Below are 15,870 nucleotides of genomic sequence, written 5' to 3'. Positions count from 1 at the left end.
AAATTTTGAGTGGCTATTATTCCTTAATGCAATTTGATACAAAGCTGTGTGTCTGATACACATTGCTGAGCATGTAACCCGATTTGGGTTCGAATCCCCGACGGCCGGGGCCTCTCTGTGTGGAGTTTGCATGTTCTCCCCGTGTATGCGTGGGTTTCCTCCAGGTACTGCGATTTCCTCCCACAGTCCAAAGACAGGCAGGTTAGGCTGATTGGAGAGTCTAAATTGTCCGTAGGTATGAGTGTGTGAGTGAATGGTGTGTGTGCCCTGCGATGGACTGGCGACCTGTCCAGGGTGTATTCCTGCCTTTTGCCCAATGTATGCTGGGATAGGCTCCAGCCCCCCTGTGACCCTATTCAGGATAAGCGGGTTAAGATAATGGATGGATGGATGGATATCTGAGAGTTAGACAAGGCTATCTTACTGAAGGACAGATCTGTCAGAGCCAGGTGTGCTCAGAAAGAAAGACGAGCATGAGGCTTGAAGTGACTTGGGCTTTATTTTTACAATCTAATTAACAAGAACACATTTAACAAGCAATCAGTGTTTACAATCAAAACAAATCAAAGCAAAATGAACTTTCAAAGGCTGCAGGAAACATAATTGGCAATATTTTTTATGAATGCCACTTTCACAGATATTCCTTCTCAGAGGCTCCCAAATAATATATTTAAGGTTTGTTTACAACCCCAGAAACAAGAGGCACTGCACAAATGCAGACACAGCTGCACTAAGACTGGGTGAAGGCGCATTCACCAGTGCTTCTTCCACTCATGGCCTCTGGCAGTTCTTCAGTTACACACTCTCTTTTTCACTCTTTTTGTCACGTCCCTTGTCCTACTGATTTAGAGTCCTACCTTCATGAGCTGTTCATACCCTGATCATGTCCACCTGCCAGTGGCCTTAGGTAAGCTGTGCTCCTGCTGGAGGGGTAGCTGTTCCTAATGCCTATAGCAGACTAGTTTGTGGGCTGTCCTTGGTTTCCAGCAATAGAGGCTGAAGTTGAGAAAAGATGATTACGGTAAATTAAATCCCTGGTCTATTAGAGCAACAGACAGCGGCTCAGTTGTCCTAAAATCTATCACCACTGCCCTTGTAGAATCACAGTACCATGTAATTCCAATGGAGGAAAGAAGGATGAAACTGATGTAGGATTAGATGCCACACATTTTGAAATATGGTGGGTGGTCTTTATTTTTATTTTATTTTTTAAATTCTACTGGTCCTGGAGCGTCTTTGCGTATTACGAATCAAAATATATTTTAGACATCATTATGAACACCAGTAAATACCAAGATAATGAAATAACAAAACAATACACAAAACAATTTGCGTTACTGTCACCTTCCTGTCAGCTTTGACCAGTCTGGCCATTCACCTCTCATTAATAAGGCATTTCTGTCTGCAGAAGTGTTGCTCACAAGATTTTTGGGGGGTTTTTTTCCACCATTCTTTGCAAACTCTAGAAACTAGTGTGCATGGAAATCCTTGGAGATCAGCCGTTTCTGAGATATTCAAACCACCCTGTCTGCCACTAACAATCATTCGAAGTCAGCAAGATAAAAAAATTTCCCCATGACGGTATGCAATGCAAAGCTGCCACACAATTGGCTGATTAGATAATTGCATGAATAAGTAGATGTAATAAAGTCATTTCCTAAGTAAGTTCCTAATAAAGTGCACAGTGAGTGTATAAGTACATGTATCATATAATTAAATATTTAGTGTTTATAGACAAGTTTATACAATTTGGAGCATTTTTAATCATGAAAAACTGGTTTAAGCAGGTAGTTTTAATGTTGTAGCAGATCGGTATATTTAAAAAAAATATTGTGAGGGCATCATTAATTGAAGTAGAAATAAGTCGAAAGTTTAACCTCTCAATTCTGAACCTACTTGTAAAGGTAGTGTCATACAAGGGCCTTTGAGTAAGACCTTGAGCATATTGCACAAAGCAACCTCCCTGCTCCTGAGTTTATTGTGATTCAGTCCTTATTTGTGATTAAGATTATGTAAATAATAAATTAGATTAATAAATAGATAAATATAGTTCATAGATCATTTTAAATTAAATCACAAGAAAATGTGCCCAATAAAATGTGTTTGTTGTGTGTCTGTGTGTATGTGAGTGCATTTCATGATACATTCAGCATTTTAGCCAGCAGCAGAGAACACCAGGCCAGCAGGAAGCAGCTGAACACAGGAGGAGGAACAGGTGACACACCACTGGATGAGGGGCCTGTAGAGAAAATAAATACACTTAGCAACAGGTATTGTGGCATATGATTCCCTATGATCACTGGTAGAGAAGGAGAACAAACTACCTACAGTGCATGGATGTGCTACACAGAACTCTTCAGGGCTCTTCAATGCAAAGAAACTTGTGGTGGAACAATTCAGTTTTGCCAATGATTGTTTGTCAATGATAACCCACAAGAGTATGTAAATACACAAATCTATAGTTGGCATTGCAATTCAGAAGAAACTATCTTGGTTTCTATGTCAACACCGTGTCTCTATCAGGCTATTGACTGATTGAATAATTTAATATGTTTATGTCTGGACATGGTGGCTTTATTGTTAAGAATGACCTCATGATAAATAGAAGTGTACTATATATTTTTTGTCATGTCCCTTGTCCGTTTTGTAATTGGTTTCCTTGTTTTCTGTGTCTTTGTTGTTCTCACTACCATGTTCCATTCCGTGTTTTTATGTGTGCAGTTTCCCAGTCATGCACCCCACATCCGCTACGTGTTTGCTAATGTGTACTCACACTCACCTGAATCCCATTGCGTCTCGTTATCTGTGTATATAGTCTGTCTGTTTCCGTCTATTCACTGTCAGATTGTTAAGTGCCCTGCTTGCTATACTCTCCAGCAGTTTCTCCTGTTACCTGCTCCCAATTCCTGGTTCTGTCTGCCATCCTGTCCCCAGCACCCTGTCTCCTCTCCAGCTCCTATCCCTCATTGGACTGACTTCCCGTTTTCGACCCTCCCTTGCCCTGGATCTTGTTCTGCCTGTTCTGCATTGCTCGGTCTGCCCGGTTTTCGATATTTGCCTGCCCCACCACCACACACTGCCTTACTTGCATCATTCCTGTTTGCTGGCTCTTGAACTCCGTAACTCTTGGCTCTTGGATTGTATGTATATAAATTGACCCCAAATAGCCACGCATCGTACCTGTAGGAGCTCCAGATGTTGCCGGGGGTGCAGTTGTAGCTGGTCGAACATCTGTTTAAAAAAATAATAAAAGAGTTGGGCATTCATTATATACAAAGTATATAGCACTTAATTATCCTGATTTTCTAAGTATTTGTTTGAATTCATTTTTATAATTATGTACTTTTAATTCCACACAATATAGATTCATGCCAAGTTGAAATGTGCAGTGATAGAAATGTGTAGGAGATGTTAACACTCCCAGAGGGCTTATACAAGGGTCTCTGTCACTTAGGGTATTTAAAACATATGTATGAAAAGTCATGAAAAGACAACCATACATCTTTCAGATTGGCCGAGTAAAAACGTTTTCAAACTGACAACCTTGCTGTTCTGGCATTAATCATTGATAGTAAAGCATTCCAACAACATTTAAACAGTACGTCCTGATTCATTTCCTAATGTGAGAATTAAAATGGAAGAAAAATATTATGAATGACTGTGTTAATACACTGCAGGAAATTAGAGACATAGATGAGAGAAGGAAACTGACTGGTGGCAGTCAATGAGCTGAGGATGATAGGAATGGTCACATCCCCATTGACGGTGGCCTCTCGTAATGTATTGACCACTTCATCGGTGCTGGGCACAATACCGGAACGGTTGAAGACCACATCTACTGTGCTGACAAGGGGCCTGTCGTACAAACAGTAAAGCCACAATAACAAATACATTTTAGATTTATGCATGTTTACATGTGTGGGCCCTGATTATGTAACTAAAACAACAGTAAAAAATAATAGTGCTACGAAATGTATAAGGTGAAAAATGTGTATGCAATATGCTTAAAGGAATATACCAACATTTTGGGAATTTCCGACTTTTCCGGACTTGATGTTAAATTTCATTTTTATTTGTGTGCAGTAACTGCCTCGGTTTCCATTTTAGCATAACGTGTTAGATTAGCATAAAGACAGAGTCAGTATCGTACCTCATTCAAAGTGAAGAAATAAACCTTACAGCAGCTGTTTTTTTTACACAAGGTATATAATTTGTATTTGAAATATCCGTGCGGGAAAAAGATTAATCGGATTGCTTTGCTATTCGTGTAGTTGGTCTATCCCTATAGAAATCTCTAAACGAGCTAAATACCGCTCAACCCGCGGAAGACGGAAGGACATATGTGTGCTCTGTGGTTATTATTCCAACCGCCTAACTTCTTTGAAAACAACTTCTCTCATTTAAAAAAAATAATAATAATCCTGCACGTATTTAAAATACACGATACCTTGTGTAAATAAGACGGAGTTGCTGTAAGGTGTATTTCTTTACTTCGAACGAGGTAGGCTACTGACACCTATCTAGTCTAAGTCTGGGGAAGTCGGGAAAAATATTTCCCAAAATGTTGGTGTATTCCTTTAAAAATGTACAGCACATTACTTTATAGCCTTATGGATTGAATCATAATGTATCTTGCCTGTTCACTTCAGTGGGATCTACCCGAAATGAGAAAGGGTCCTCTCTGGAAGCAAAAACAGCCTCAGTTAGCCATACATTCATTAAGATAATCTTTACTTCTCAATCTTTGACAGCCAGACTGTTGCTGGCATTTACTGTTCAAGTACCTGCATATAATGAGATAGTGTCTGTGCAGATAACCAAATTTATATTCGTAATCTCTCATTTCAAAATTACACTTTTATGTTTACTTACTCCTTTCCAGTAAATATGGGAGGGAAGGCAGGTCTTGGTCCACTTCCTGATCCCTCTCCTGTGTCGACGCTGTCACTAGAACCAGAAGTGCCAGTTGCAATTATACAGCATTTCTTCCACTTTTGGAAGCCATGTCCTGAAATTACACCAGGAAAGTCAGAACGAAAAAGTCTTGGCATGTGTTTCTTCCATCCATGAACTGAGTTAGCTCATTTAGCTAAATATTTGGAACTGGAATGACTGGAACGAAGTACAGGGAGGAGTTTCTGAACTTGGATTTCCCTGCTCTGCACTTTCACATACCGACACTGAAGAAGACGAATGGGGTTAAAATGCAAATGTGATGAGTGGGCAGGGGTTTACATAAATGGTATGCATGTGCGTGCACTGCAAAAAGATTAAAAGGTTTCATAGATGTAATTTTCTGCACAACATTGGGGAGGACACAGGGCAGAACACAGCACCCTGAATTTTTTTGTCAGCCGTTACTGTGAATAGCAAAGTTACCATGCATAGAGGCTATGGCTAGCTAATCATAATTTAACAATAAAATTCACCTGTAAACGCCATGAATTTGCTTTTCCCAAACACTTAAAATCTACATTGGGCAATGCGCATTCAATATACCCCAATCTAGGTTACAATAGCAACATGATGAAAAGCAAATAATCACCATTGTTTGCTACGTGTGGATCATACAAATGTTCCAGTACAACCTATTTCTTATACCCATTAAGCAATTATTAGGAAATTTTTTGCATAGCTATGGATTGCCTGGTGGCTTTGCTCACAAAATCCAAATACAACTGCCGATACCCTAAAGCCTGATTTATACTTGCGCGTTGAATCTGTGGCATTTATACTTGTGCCTGGGGTGTCTGCGTCACTCTGCAATTACACGGTCAAAATGCTACTTTTCGCCGGGCATTATATCCCATAATCCTTTGCAATTAACTGTATGATTCTTACTTCCGTTAAACGAATGGCGGCTGAAAACAGCGGCGGAGTTCGCAAAGAACTGTAAAAGAGCTTGTCCACAAGTGAAAGTACACAAAGAGCTCGGGGTTTTGTTTTAGTTACACTTTTTATACAATTTTTTCATTGTTTAACATACTGAAACGACGTATTTAATATTTTAAGCCTCCGTGAGCTAGCCAGCTAAATTGCATCACGTACTCGCATTACTTTCACTCATAATATCTTTCTGCCTTCAAAGTGCGTTTCAATCGCGTGCAGTGAAGGCATCTCCAAAGTCGCCTTTTTACTAATTAGGACAGATTACTAATTAGGAAACGAGCCATTAGGTCAACTGACTTCAATTTCGGACACAGCCACAGGCGACTGAAACTGGTCAATGCAACCGTAAATACGTAATTTGATGCTACCAAGCGGACCGATCACAGTTCTGCGGTCTGCGTAACCGTGGCGAGTAATTACATTTCTGGGGAGATGCGGCTACGCAGTGCCGACTACACCGTAGCCTCTGCGTAGTAGTGATGGGAACGTTCGTTTATTTAGGTGAGCCGGATCTTTTGGCTCCGTTCGTTCAAAAGATTTGTTCATTTGGCTCACTCGTTCGTTCACTTATACTTCCAGAAAGTACACGCATGAGTCTCATATGTTACTCAGTTGGTTCGCAGCATTGAACTGTATTGGTTCACAACGTAAACAAGCCGCCCGCGCGTGGCTCCCTCGGAATATCACCCAGTCCAGTTGCGGAATTGATGTAACATTCCCCATTTTAATATTAATTTTGTATAACGTGTAAACCGCAACCAAAACGTAATTGGTTTACGATTATCTTTAACCCTCTTTTAAATAGCATTCGTTGACGCCACTTGTTGCCCTGTTGTAGCATAGGCTATTAATCCAAGGAAAATAAAACTAACGCAATATTTATATATTTTTGGATTGGACCCAGACAGTAAGCGATCGGATCTGGCCCAAAGTTAGTCAGTACCGGCACAGATACAGTCCGGCGTCACTTGCTATGTGGGCAGCTGGTCAATACATTGAACATCTGTTTAATTATGCTTTGCAGTGTGGATGATACTGCACAAAAGCCATCTGCCTAGTAGAGTAGCCAAAATAATACATCAGCTATGAAAAGCATTAATAACTATTTGTATCTTCCAAAGCTTCATTTCTTAAGAAATTGTAAGCTATGCGACATTACGTTTCGCTAACTACATAGCTAACTCCATGTCGATATACTATATACAAAAATAAAATGACACGATGTATGTTGTGGTCTTTGCAAAACCATTAATCACTTTTATATGCTAACTATTCAGCTGGTCCACGGAATACCTCCTGACAGCATTAACGTTATGCCTTACGGCTCAACTGCGTTTACTTTCAGTTCAATACCGGCTCATTCGTTCATTGGCTCTTTTGGTTCACTCATTCCTTCAGTGGTTCAATGGCTCTTTTGGCTCACTCATTCAATGGCTCATTTGGCTCTTCGTTCACGAACTAGTTTACCGGCTCATTGGCTCTTCCGTTCGTTCACTCCTTTTTTCATAGATGCCAGGGCAGTCCAATTGCAGCTTAGCATGGTCCACAACATATGTAACAACAGGGCCCCCATGTATCTTAAGGATTATCTTAAGAGATGTGGTGACACTCATGATCACCATACAAGAGCCAGTGTTGCTGATCTTTGCCTGCCCAGGTTTAAAACCAACATGGGCAAAAACTCGTTCAGGTTTAGTGGAACTGTCAACTGGAACATTCTGCCCCTCGAGATCAAAAGTGTATCCAGTGTGCACTCCTTTAAGACCTGGCTCAGAGAAAATGTCTCTTAGTAACATGGTGTTTTAGGTACTTTTTATTTTATTTTATTTTTTTTAACTATAGTCTTATGTATCACTTTTAGTAATTAGTATTGTTTTAGTATTTTAGTATTTTACATTTGTATTTATCATTGTCTTAATATTTTAGCATTGTAACGTACTTACAGCTTTCATAGTCTTATCTTCCTTTGTGCCTATTGTGCCTGTTCCTTGTTGTTTTTTTTTGTCTGTCCTCGACCAAGGACCACAATGGAAACAAGTCTGTGACTTTATTGTGTTTTTATCCTTGATGAAGTTTGAGATGCATGTCCTCTGTTCCATGTATTCTTAGAACTATACATTGAATAAAATCAATCAATCAATCAATTCGGTCATTCGTTCACAGGCTCAGTATGGCTCCACGGCTCGCTGACGTAGGTACGTACGGTCGCTGATTTGTGATTGTTTTAATGGCATTTCGGCAAGCCAATCAGCTTAATCACACAATGCTGCCCTGATACGTAGCCATTGGACACGGCAAGTGACTAAAATAACTGTCTTTGGCTAAGCGGGGCGGGCAGATCTCAGCCCTTGGGGAGAGAGCCAAACGAACAAATCTTTCATGGAGAAGCCTTGGCTATTCATTGTTTCATTCATTTCAAAGATTAATTCAAAAAGATTTGTTAATTCGCAAACTGCCCATCACTACTGCATAGATTCAACGCAGAAGTTTCCCACAGCTGCATTTAACGCTTTAAAATTAAAATGAAATGTCTCAGCAGGGCCCATCAAAAGCTCCATATGAATCCACTTGAACGGCATGAATAATGCGAACTGCATTACCTCTAAAACGAGTCCAGATTAACTTCCGTTGTGGTCACATAGAAGTTTAGCCATGCCGCAGATCGTGAGTTAGCGATTGCTTTAAAAATGCCACCCGACTTTGACAACTTAGCTCTATTTTCTACATGTCCGGTTTTGTGTAGATAGCGATCTTTGTGCCTCTATAGCATTTTCCCATTACTGTAGCTCACTTGTCGGTGCTGTCTTTCATAACTAGCTCAAATGTACCGCTAAAACTAGCTAACAGTTTGGTTCAACGTTCCGCATCATCACAAAGAATACGCCTGCGAACTCATCATATATAGTAGACAAAGCCCATGTTTGCAGACAATACACTGATATTACATTCTTGGTTTTCCTACATATTGTTTGCGTTGTGTTGTGGAAGTCGAGAAGTTAAAAAAAAGAAAAGAAAAAGCTAGCCTTGATTTTTCTGTAGCCTAATTCAGGGAAGCATCTGCCCCAGTTTCAATGTAGGGACCAAATTTTTTCCACATTTTTTCTTCAGAAAATTGATGTGGATTTTTATTTTTTCATCTTAAACTTCTTTGCCTATCACCCCTGCTTATGGAGCTCTTGACTATTGTCACCCACCTTAATAATATGATTACCAGCTGTAGGAAGGAAGGATATGTCACGAACACAGGGAGTAACTGGAAAACCCAAAGAAAGAAGAGATGTGGTGAGGCTCAGCATTACAACCTATTTTCACATCAAACCGTTCTCTGAATCACTGAACAAATATGAGCCAACCAAAAGACAACATAGTATTAAAATATGATTGGTTTAACCCTCCTATTACGCTTGGGGTAATTTGACTGACATTTGTTTGACATCAGTTGAGACCCAGTTAGCCTTTTTTCATCTCGATACTGTAAGATTAGTCTAATGTTCTATTTTGGTGATTAAATATGAAACATGCGATAAACATAATGCTTTTACCAACTTTGCATGTGTTGTATGGGCTTTTGACCCTGTGTAACTGTATAAAATGTCCGAAAATATACAACCAACCAGCTTTCACTTCCTGTCGGCTCTAAAATTAGATGTTTCTCACAGATTTTACATATTTATGGAAAAAAGAATAGTCATTCAGGAGACAATAAATGTTTCTTTAGCAATAATAGTCAATTTGACCCAAAAACTAAAAAGTGTTCATAAACTCTTAACACAATAGGAGGGTTAAGAACATCTTGAATTGATGAAGTCTTGAAGTCAAACCATTGGGGATTAAATTGTAGAGCTTAAGTGTGCAATGTACTTTTCTTCTTTTTTCATCTGCATTGGCTACTTATTTTCACTTGTCTAGTTCTCCAGCTGAGAAGCACAATAATCTATTTTCACAGATGCCTTTTGTGGTAATTCAGCATGGAACTCACCTGTCTCCTTATCTGATTGGCCTTGAACTGGAAGGCCTGGGAGCTGGAGTCAGACAGATCAGCAGTGAACAGTTCATTGGAAGTGAACTGTAACCTGATGACTTCGGTGCGCTGTGCTGCACCCAATGAAGTCAAGGCTGTAGACAATGGAGATATGATCAATGGCAATGAGCAAACGTATTTCTAGTGAATAGATTTCTGTTTTTGTAAGCACCTTAATAAAGGTTTAGGCACATACAATATGTACCATTTAGGTTCCATTCCAAGTGAGTATTTCATTTCAGAAAAGGAAATAAACAGAACAATAACTAAACTATCATGATTGTTATTTTTCAGGAATACTCCTGAACTCCTGAACTTCTCTTTATTAGCCTTTATTTTACAATATGCATAGTAACCTGTGACATTGTTTTGGAATAACTCTGTATTTTCATTATCGAAGGAAGAAATACTGTGTATGTTCTCTGTGACACAAAGTGTGAAGATGTATTATCAAAGAATATAAACATCAGTGTTGGATTTCTATACTTAGCACTTCTGAAAATGCTGTTGCATTGTGGCTTGTTACATCATAAAATATGCTGTGTCACATGATCACCTAGTTTATCTGGTAATGAATGAGCATGTCTTTTCTCCTGAGTCTGGAAACCATTCCGTAAAAAAGCAATTAATAAGCAATTAAATAGTATCTGCAACAACAGGCTAATGGAAGATCAGCCTGAGGGTTAGAACAGCCTGCACAACACAGTGTTCTGCCAGGACTGTGGTTAGGAACGCCTGCCGTAACATTCTGAAGTGCTAAGTCACATTTTCCTTTTCTTCTTACCAAAGGCAAAAGCCAGAGTTATGGAGATCTTGCGAAGCATATTGATCTTCTATTACGTGTCACCTGAAATAAACAAACAAATAAACAATTACTTGAAGAATTCAGTTTATTTTACTGAAAGTACTTCCTGCACAATTTCAAGCTCACACAGCTCTTTCATGTGTGTTTCCCAAAACAAGACGTGAGGAAAATGTTTCAAGAGTAACCAGTATAAAGAGTTACTTGAAGATTGCCTCTACTTCAGTTGACTATTCAGGTGTGTTAACAATATGGAATAAAAATTACATTAAGTTCTTCTTCAACATAAATGAAATTAGACATTTGATGACCCAATTTACTGAGGCAGTTTGAATACCCTTTTTAATAAACAAGAATTAAACTTTCAGAAGCAGTAGAACATAAGATCACTTTCCCAAAACTTCTCATGTCGCAAAATGAGTGACTATCTTGAAGAGTCACTTCAAGACATTCTTACCGCTACGACATGCTTAGGGAAACTCAAGGCCATTTAATCAAAAACAGTGCAGAAGAGCTGCAAATGATCCTCTGCACAAATCCACTCTAATGACAAATATTAAACAGGTTAATAGCCCAACACCTTGTTCATGTGAGTATTATGTGAATGCTTCACAGTTCAGTAGAATTATAGAGATAACATATATTGTAGAGCTGTGCTTTTTTATCCCCTTTTTAATTTTATGCTAAAAGTTCCGATTAATATACAGTCCCCTCCAAAAGTATTGGAACAGCAGGGTCAATTCCTTTCTTTTTGCAATACACTGAAGACAATTGGGTACATTAGATGACAGATCTGAATTTGAATTATTTCTTGGTATTTTAATCTAGATTTGTTGAACAACTTAGAACATATCACCTTTTGTATCAGACCACCACATTTTTAGGTGAGAAAAAGTATTGGAACATGTGACTGACAGGTGTCTTGTTCCGAAACCGTAATGCTCCTACTTAAACTTAATTTACTGAGAGATTCCTAACCTACGGTGTGTGCTGTGGGCCTAATGGAAAAAGGAAAAAACCAAAAGGGCACGGGACACACCCATCATTTATTATGTAATGTAATGCAATTTCCACAGGTGACTCACCTCTGTTAGAAGACGGCCCCCTTATTCTTGCCAGGGCCAGCCCAATTGTCCTACCTTCTGCGGCGGCTCTTCTCGTGCTTTCGTGGGTAATTCAATTTAATTCTAAGTGAAAAAACGGAAACAAAAGAAAAACCACGCAAAACAGGGCGCGGATGAGGACCGTGGGATCCCAAGTGCGGAAAACTTCTAAGTCTCTGACGATGTGCGGCAGCACCAAACTGTTTCCCCTAAGCAGTACTGAACTGTCTTCATCAAAAGCCAAGCTCTGTTCCCCTTGCATCAATTAAGAGGCCCATATAAATCACCTGTGGAAAAGAGGTGTGTCCCGCTGCCTGACGTCACATCAGCAAGTGGCAAAACAAAACAAAAGAAATGGGAAAACAAAAAGAAAACGAGGAATGTCAGAGTGTGTAATTCCTATTCGTAACAGTGACATCACAAACAATCTCCACAGGGCAGATGTGAAGGTATCGCAATTAACTGTTTGAAGTAGACTTAGAGAGCAGCAATATAGAGGCTATACCACAACATACAAACCACTCATCACTAGTAAGAATTGGAAAGGCGAGATTACAATTTGCAAAGAAGTACAGCGATGAGCCACAAAAGTTCTGGAACAGTTTTATGGACTGATGAGACCGTGGTTAACCTTTACCAAAGTGATGGAAAGGTCAAAGTGTGGAGAAAGAAGGGATCTGCTCATGATCCAAAACATACAAGCTAATCAGTGAAGCATAGTGGAAGAAGTGTCATGGCATCTTTATTGATGCGGTAAATCATGATGGTAGCAGCAGGATGAATTCAGAAGTCTACAAAAACATTCTGTCTGCCGACTTATGGAGAAATGCGTCCAAATGAATTTGGAGGAACTTCATCCTGCAGCAAGACAATGACCCAAAACACACTGCCAACACAACAAAGGACTTCATTAGGGAGAAAAAGTGGAAGGTTTTAGACTGTCCAAGTCAATCACCAGACCTTAATCTAATTGAGCATGAATTTCACCTCCTGAAGAGGAGATTGAAGGGAACCCCCACCTTGGAGTGGTGATGGACAACAGGCCATCCTTCTCCGAGAACATCCCTACGGTGACCCGGGCATGCAGGTTCTTCCTGTACAACATCCGGAGAATCCGACCCTTCTTCACCACCTACTCCACTCAGCTCCTTGTACACGCAATGGTCCTGTCCCGCTTGGACTATTGCAATTCTCTGCTGGCTGGCCTTCCAGCATCCGCCATCAGACCCCTCCAACTGATCAAGAACGCGGCAGCCCGTCTGGTATTCAATGTTCCCAGACATTCATGTCACCCTCCTGCTCAGCAACCTCAACTGGCTGCCTGTTATGGCTCGCATCAAATTTAAAACTTTGGTGCTCACGTAACAGGCAGTTAAGGGATCAGCCCTGTATATATTCAATCACTTATCAAGATGTCTACACCAGCAAGACCCCTCCGTTCCGCAACTTTGGGATGCCTGGCACCTCCCCCTCGCCGCACCTGCACTTCTCGGTCAAGACTGCTGTCCACGGTGGTGGAATGACCTTCCTGTGGATGTCAGAACAGCAGAGTCTCTGACCACTTTCAAATGCAGACTGAAGACTTACCTCTTCAGACTGCACCTTTCCCCCCTAGCTCACGACCATGATTAGCCGTGTATATTTATATATAGTTATATATATATATATTGTTGTATTGTATTAGATATTGTATTGTTGTACTCAGGGTATTCTAGCTGCCAACCGTGGTATGCTATTTTGTAAGTTGATATATTCTTCTTGGGTTCCAACTGTATCTGTATGGTCACGCAAGGACTCAGAACCGTACTGTCCTCTAGGGTCCGTCCCCTTCACACTTGTTCCTGTGTTTGAACGGCACTTTGTTGTACGTCGCTCTGGATAAGAGTGTCTGCTAAATGCCTTTAATGTAATGTAATGGAAGCTGCCAATGTTCCAAAATTGGAACCTGGCAATGTTTTATAAGCGTTTTTCCATTACTTTTTACTTTTACAAGATGTGACTACTATCTGTAATTTCTGAAGTTTTCGCATTGAAAACAATATGTTCCACCTCTCTCACACTTGAGATGAGATGCACTGCTCTAAAGTGGATTGAACCTTAGATCCTTGGATGGCCCATTTGTCTTTCATGGGATGGTCTTGTGCCCAGGACCATTTTACAGGCATGTACTGGGTCCCTTCATCTTTTCCCTCATACAGGCTCAATGCTGAGGATACTCAGCCTTTTCTCTCTTCACTCACAGATCTCACTTTGCTTCATGGCTTGCTTGAAGAGCATCTTATGTTGGATAAGGCAGCAGTGAGTTCGAATCCTATCAAAAACTGATTGTATGAACTGAAAAGGGGGAACCATAGGCACAAACCAAAGGATATCAAGGATGGAGGAATAGTCAAAAATCCCTCCAAATGTGTTCTCAAACCTTCTTACAAATTAGAGGAAATGACTCATGTTTGTTATTTTTGCCAGGAGTGTTTCCACAAATTATTAAAACAGGGGTGCCAATTATGGATAAAGTGTTTTTATTTGAAAATGGTTGATTTCAATGAATCATAATAAAGCACACTACTTTACACATAAATTATATGTCAATAACTATTATTCTTTCGTTTACAATATTATTTGTGCACATTTATCAAGGGTGCCAATAATTCTGGAGCACACTGGTACTTTTATTTATTATCTTACTGTGACCTGATTGCTAGTTTTCATCATGTCCATCGCAGGGAATGCTTGTTTTCACTGGATTACCTTCAACCCCATTTTCTCTGCCTTTGTTTTTCTATTTGAAAAAGACAAAAAAGAGGAGGGGGAACCTGTATAACAGGATATTTGTAGGCGACAAGGAAAGGTTATAGAGGAGCGGCTTAATGAGGTTTATTTTGGGAAGCATGCAATGAATTTCTATAGCATGTTTTTATAGATACAGTTACTAAGACAGAAAAATAGGAAACTATGTCACACCTATCATAACAGGTGTTCCAGGACCTGTCTGGTACGTACTGATGTTCATGATGACGTCGATCTTAACTGATGCTGCAGGACCTGTAGAATCTTTAATAATTAAATAAACCGCCTGCCATATTTGAAAATACATTTGATCTATTCTTACATAAGTTTCATCCCATTCAGTACCATGTTATTCCAATGGAGGGAAGAAGGGTGAAACTGATGTAGGATTAGATGCCATGCATTTTTAAATATGGCGGGTGGTCTTTATTTTTTGAATTATACAAAATTCTACAGGTCCTGGAGTATCTGGTAAGATCGACATCATCATGAACACCAGTACGCACCAAGATATTTAAATAACAAAACAATGAACCCCCCCTCCCCCCTCCCAATGAGCTGACAAGATTTCCATTTTCATTTAAAAATGTAACTTTTGAATGCAATTCACTTATGATTGTCTGCTTATATAAGTACACATATCATATAATGAAATATTAAGTGTTTCTAGACAAGTTTATACAGTTTAAAGCATTTCTTATAATGAAAGAACTGGTTTAAGCAGGTGGTTTTAATGTTGTGGCTAATTGGTATATTGGCATCTCTTAATTATGGATGTGAGATTATAATTGTGTCAAGTTGTTTTGTTTGAGCTCTGATCCCACCCGAATGCTCTGATGAAGATCTTCTGGCTAAAAGCTCAGTGATATTATTGTTAAATCTGACGTTTCAATTTTCATTTTCTAATTTGCATAGATTCCTTAAAATTCTATTAAACAAATTTTAAATATTATCTTCAGGAATATATTGGCCATAGACTGAGTTCTATAATATAATATAATATAATATAATATAATATAATATAATATAATATAATATAATATAATATAATATAATATAATATAATATAATATAATATAATATAATATAATATAATATAATATAATATAATATGAACCGAAAAGGCATGACCCACTTCAAGTGCGTATGTTTCTGGTGAGCTACACTTTAGTTGCCACCATGATTAGCCTTGTGCATGCTATAGATTATAATAGCAGTTATATGTAGTTATTGTTGCACTTGGGGTATTCTAGCTGCCAACCATGTTA

The 15,870-nt window shown here is 39.2% G+C and overlaps 1 protein-coding gene across 1 annotated transcript; it reads right to left on the bottom strand.

The window, feature by feature from the left end:
- Positions 1 to 480: 480 nt before the first annotated feature.
- LOC133131629 (uncharacterized) lies at positions 481 to 12,057 on the bottom strand. Its single transcript, XM_061247000.1, has 9 exons — positions 11,798 to 12,057; positions 10,695 to 10,757; positions 9,869 to 10,005; positions 9,084 to 9,142; positions 4,873 to 4,947; positions 4,637 to 4,681; positions 3,713 to 3,855; positions 3,181 to 3,231; positions 481 to 2,239 (listed from the first exon to the last, which is right to left on the bottom strand). Exons 2-9 carry the CDS (start codon positions 10,732 to 10,734, stop codon positions 2,136 to 2,138), a joined length of 654 nt encoding a protein of 217 aa, XP_061102984.1. The 5' UTR covers positions 10,735 to 10,757; positions 11,798 to 12,057; the 3' UTR covers positions 481 to 2,135.
- Positions 12,058 to 15,870: the final 3,813 nt, after the last annotated feature.

The sequence above is a fragment of the Conger conger genome, chromosome 6, assembly GCF_963514075.1.
Source record: "Conger conger chromosome 6, fConCon1.1, whole genome shotgun sequence".
In the NCBI taxonomy this organism is placed as follows: Eukaryota; Metazoa; Chordata; class Actinopteri; order Anguilliformes; family Congridae; genus Conger; species Conger conger.
This window is presented reverse-complemented; position numbering and strand designations above follow the sequence as displayed.

What these genes read in the sequence shown, in the direction of transcription:
- LOC133131629 (XM_061247000.1), bottom strand. Translation starts at nt 10,734, where the DNA reads ATGCTTCGCAAGATCTCCATAACTCTGGCTTTTGCCTTTG. An exon ending in CTGGTAATCATATTATTAAG is followed by an intron (nt 4,948 to 9,083) that starts GTGGGTGACAAT and finishes TTCTGGTTCTAG; the next exon opens with TGACAGCGTCGACACAGGAG. An exon ending in AACATCTGGAGCTCCTACAG is followed by an intron (nt 2,240 to 3,180) that starts GTACGATGCGTG and finishes TTTTCTCTACAG; the next exon opens with GCCCCTCATCCAGTGGTGTG.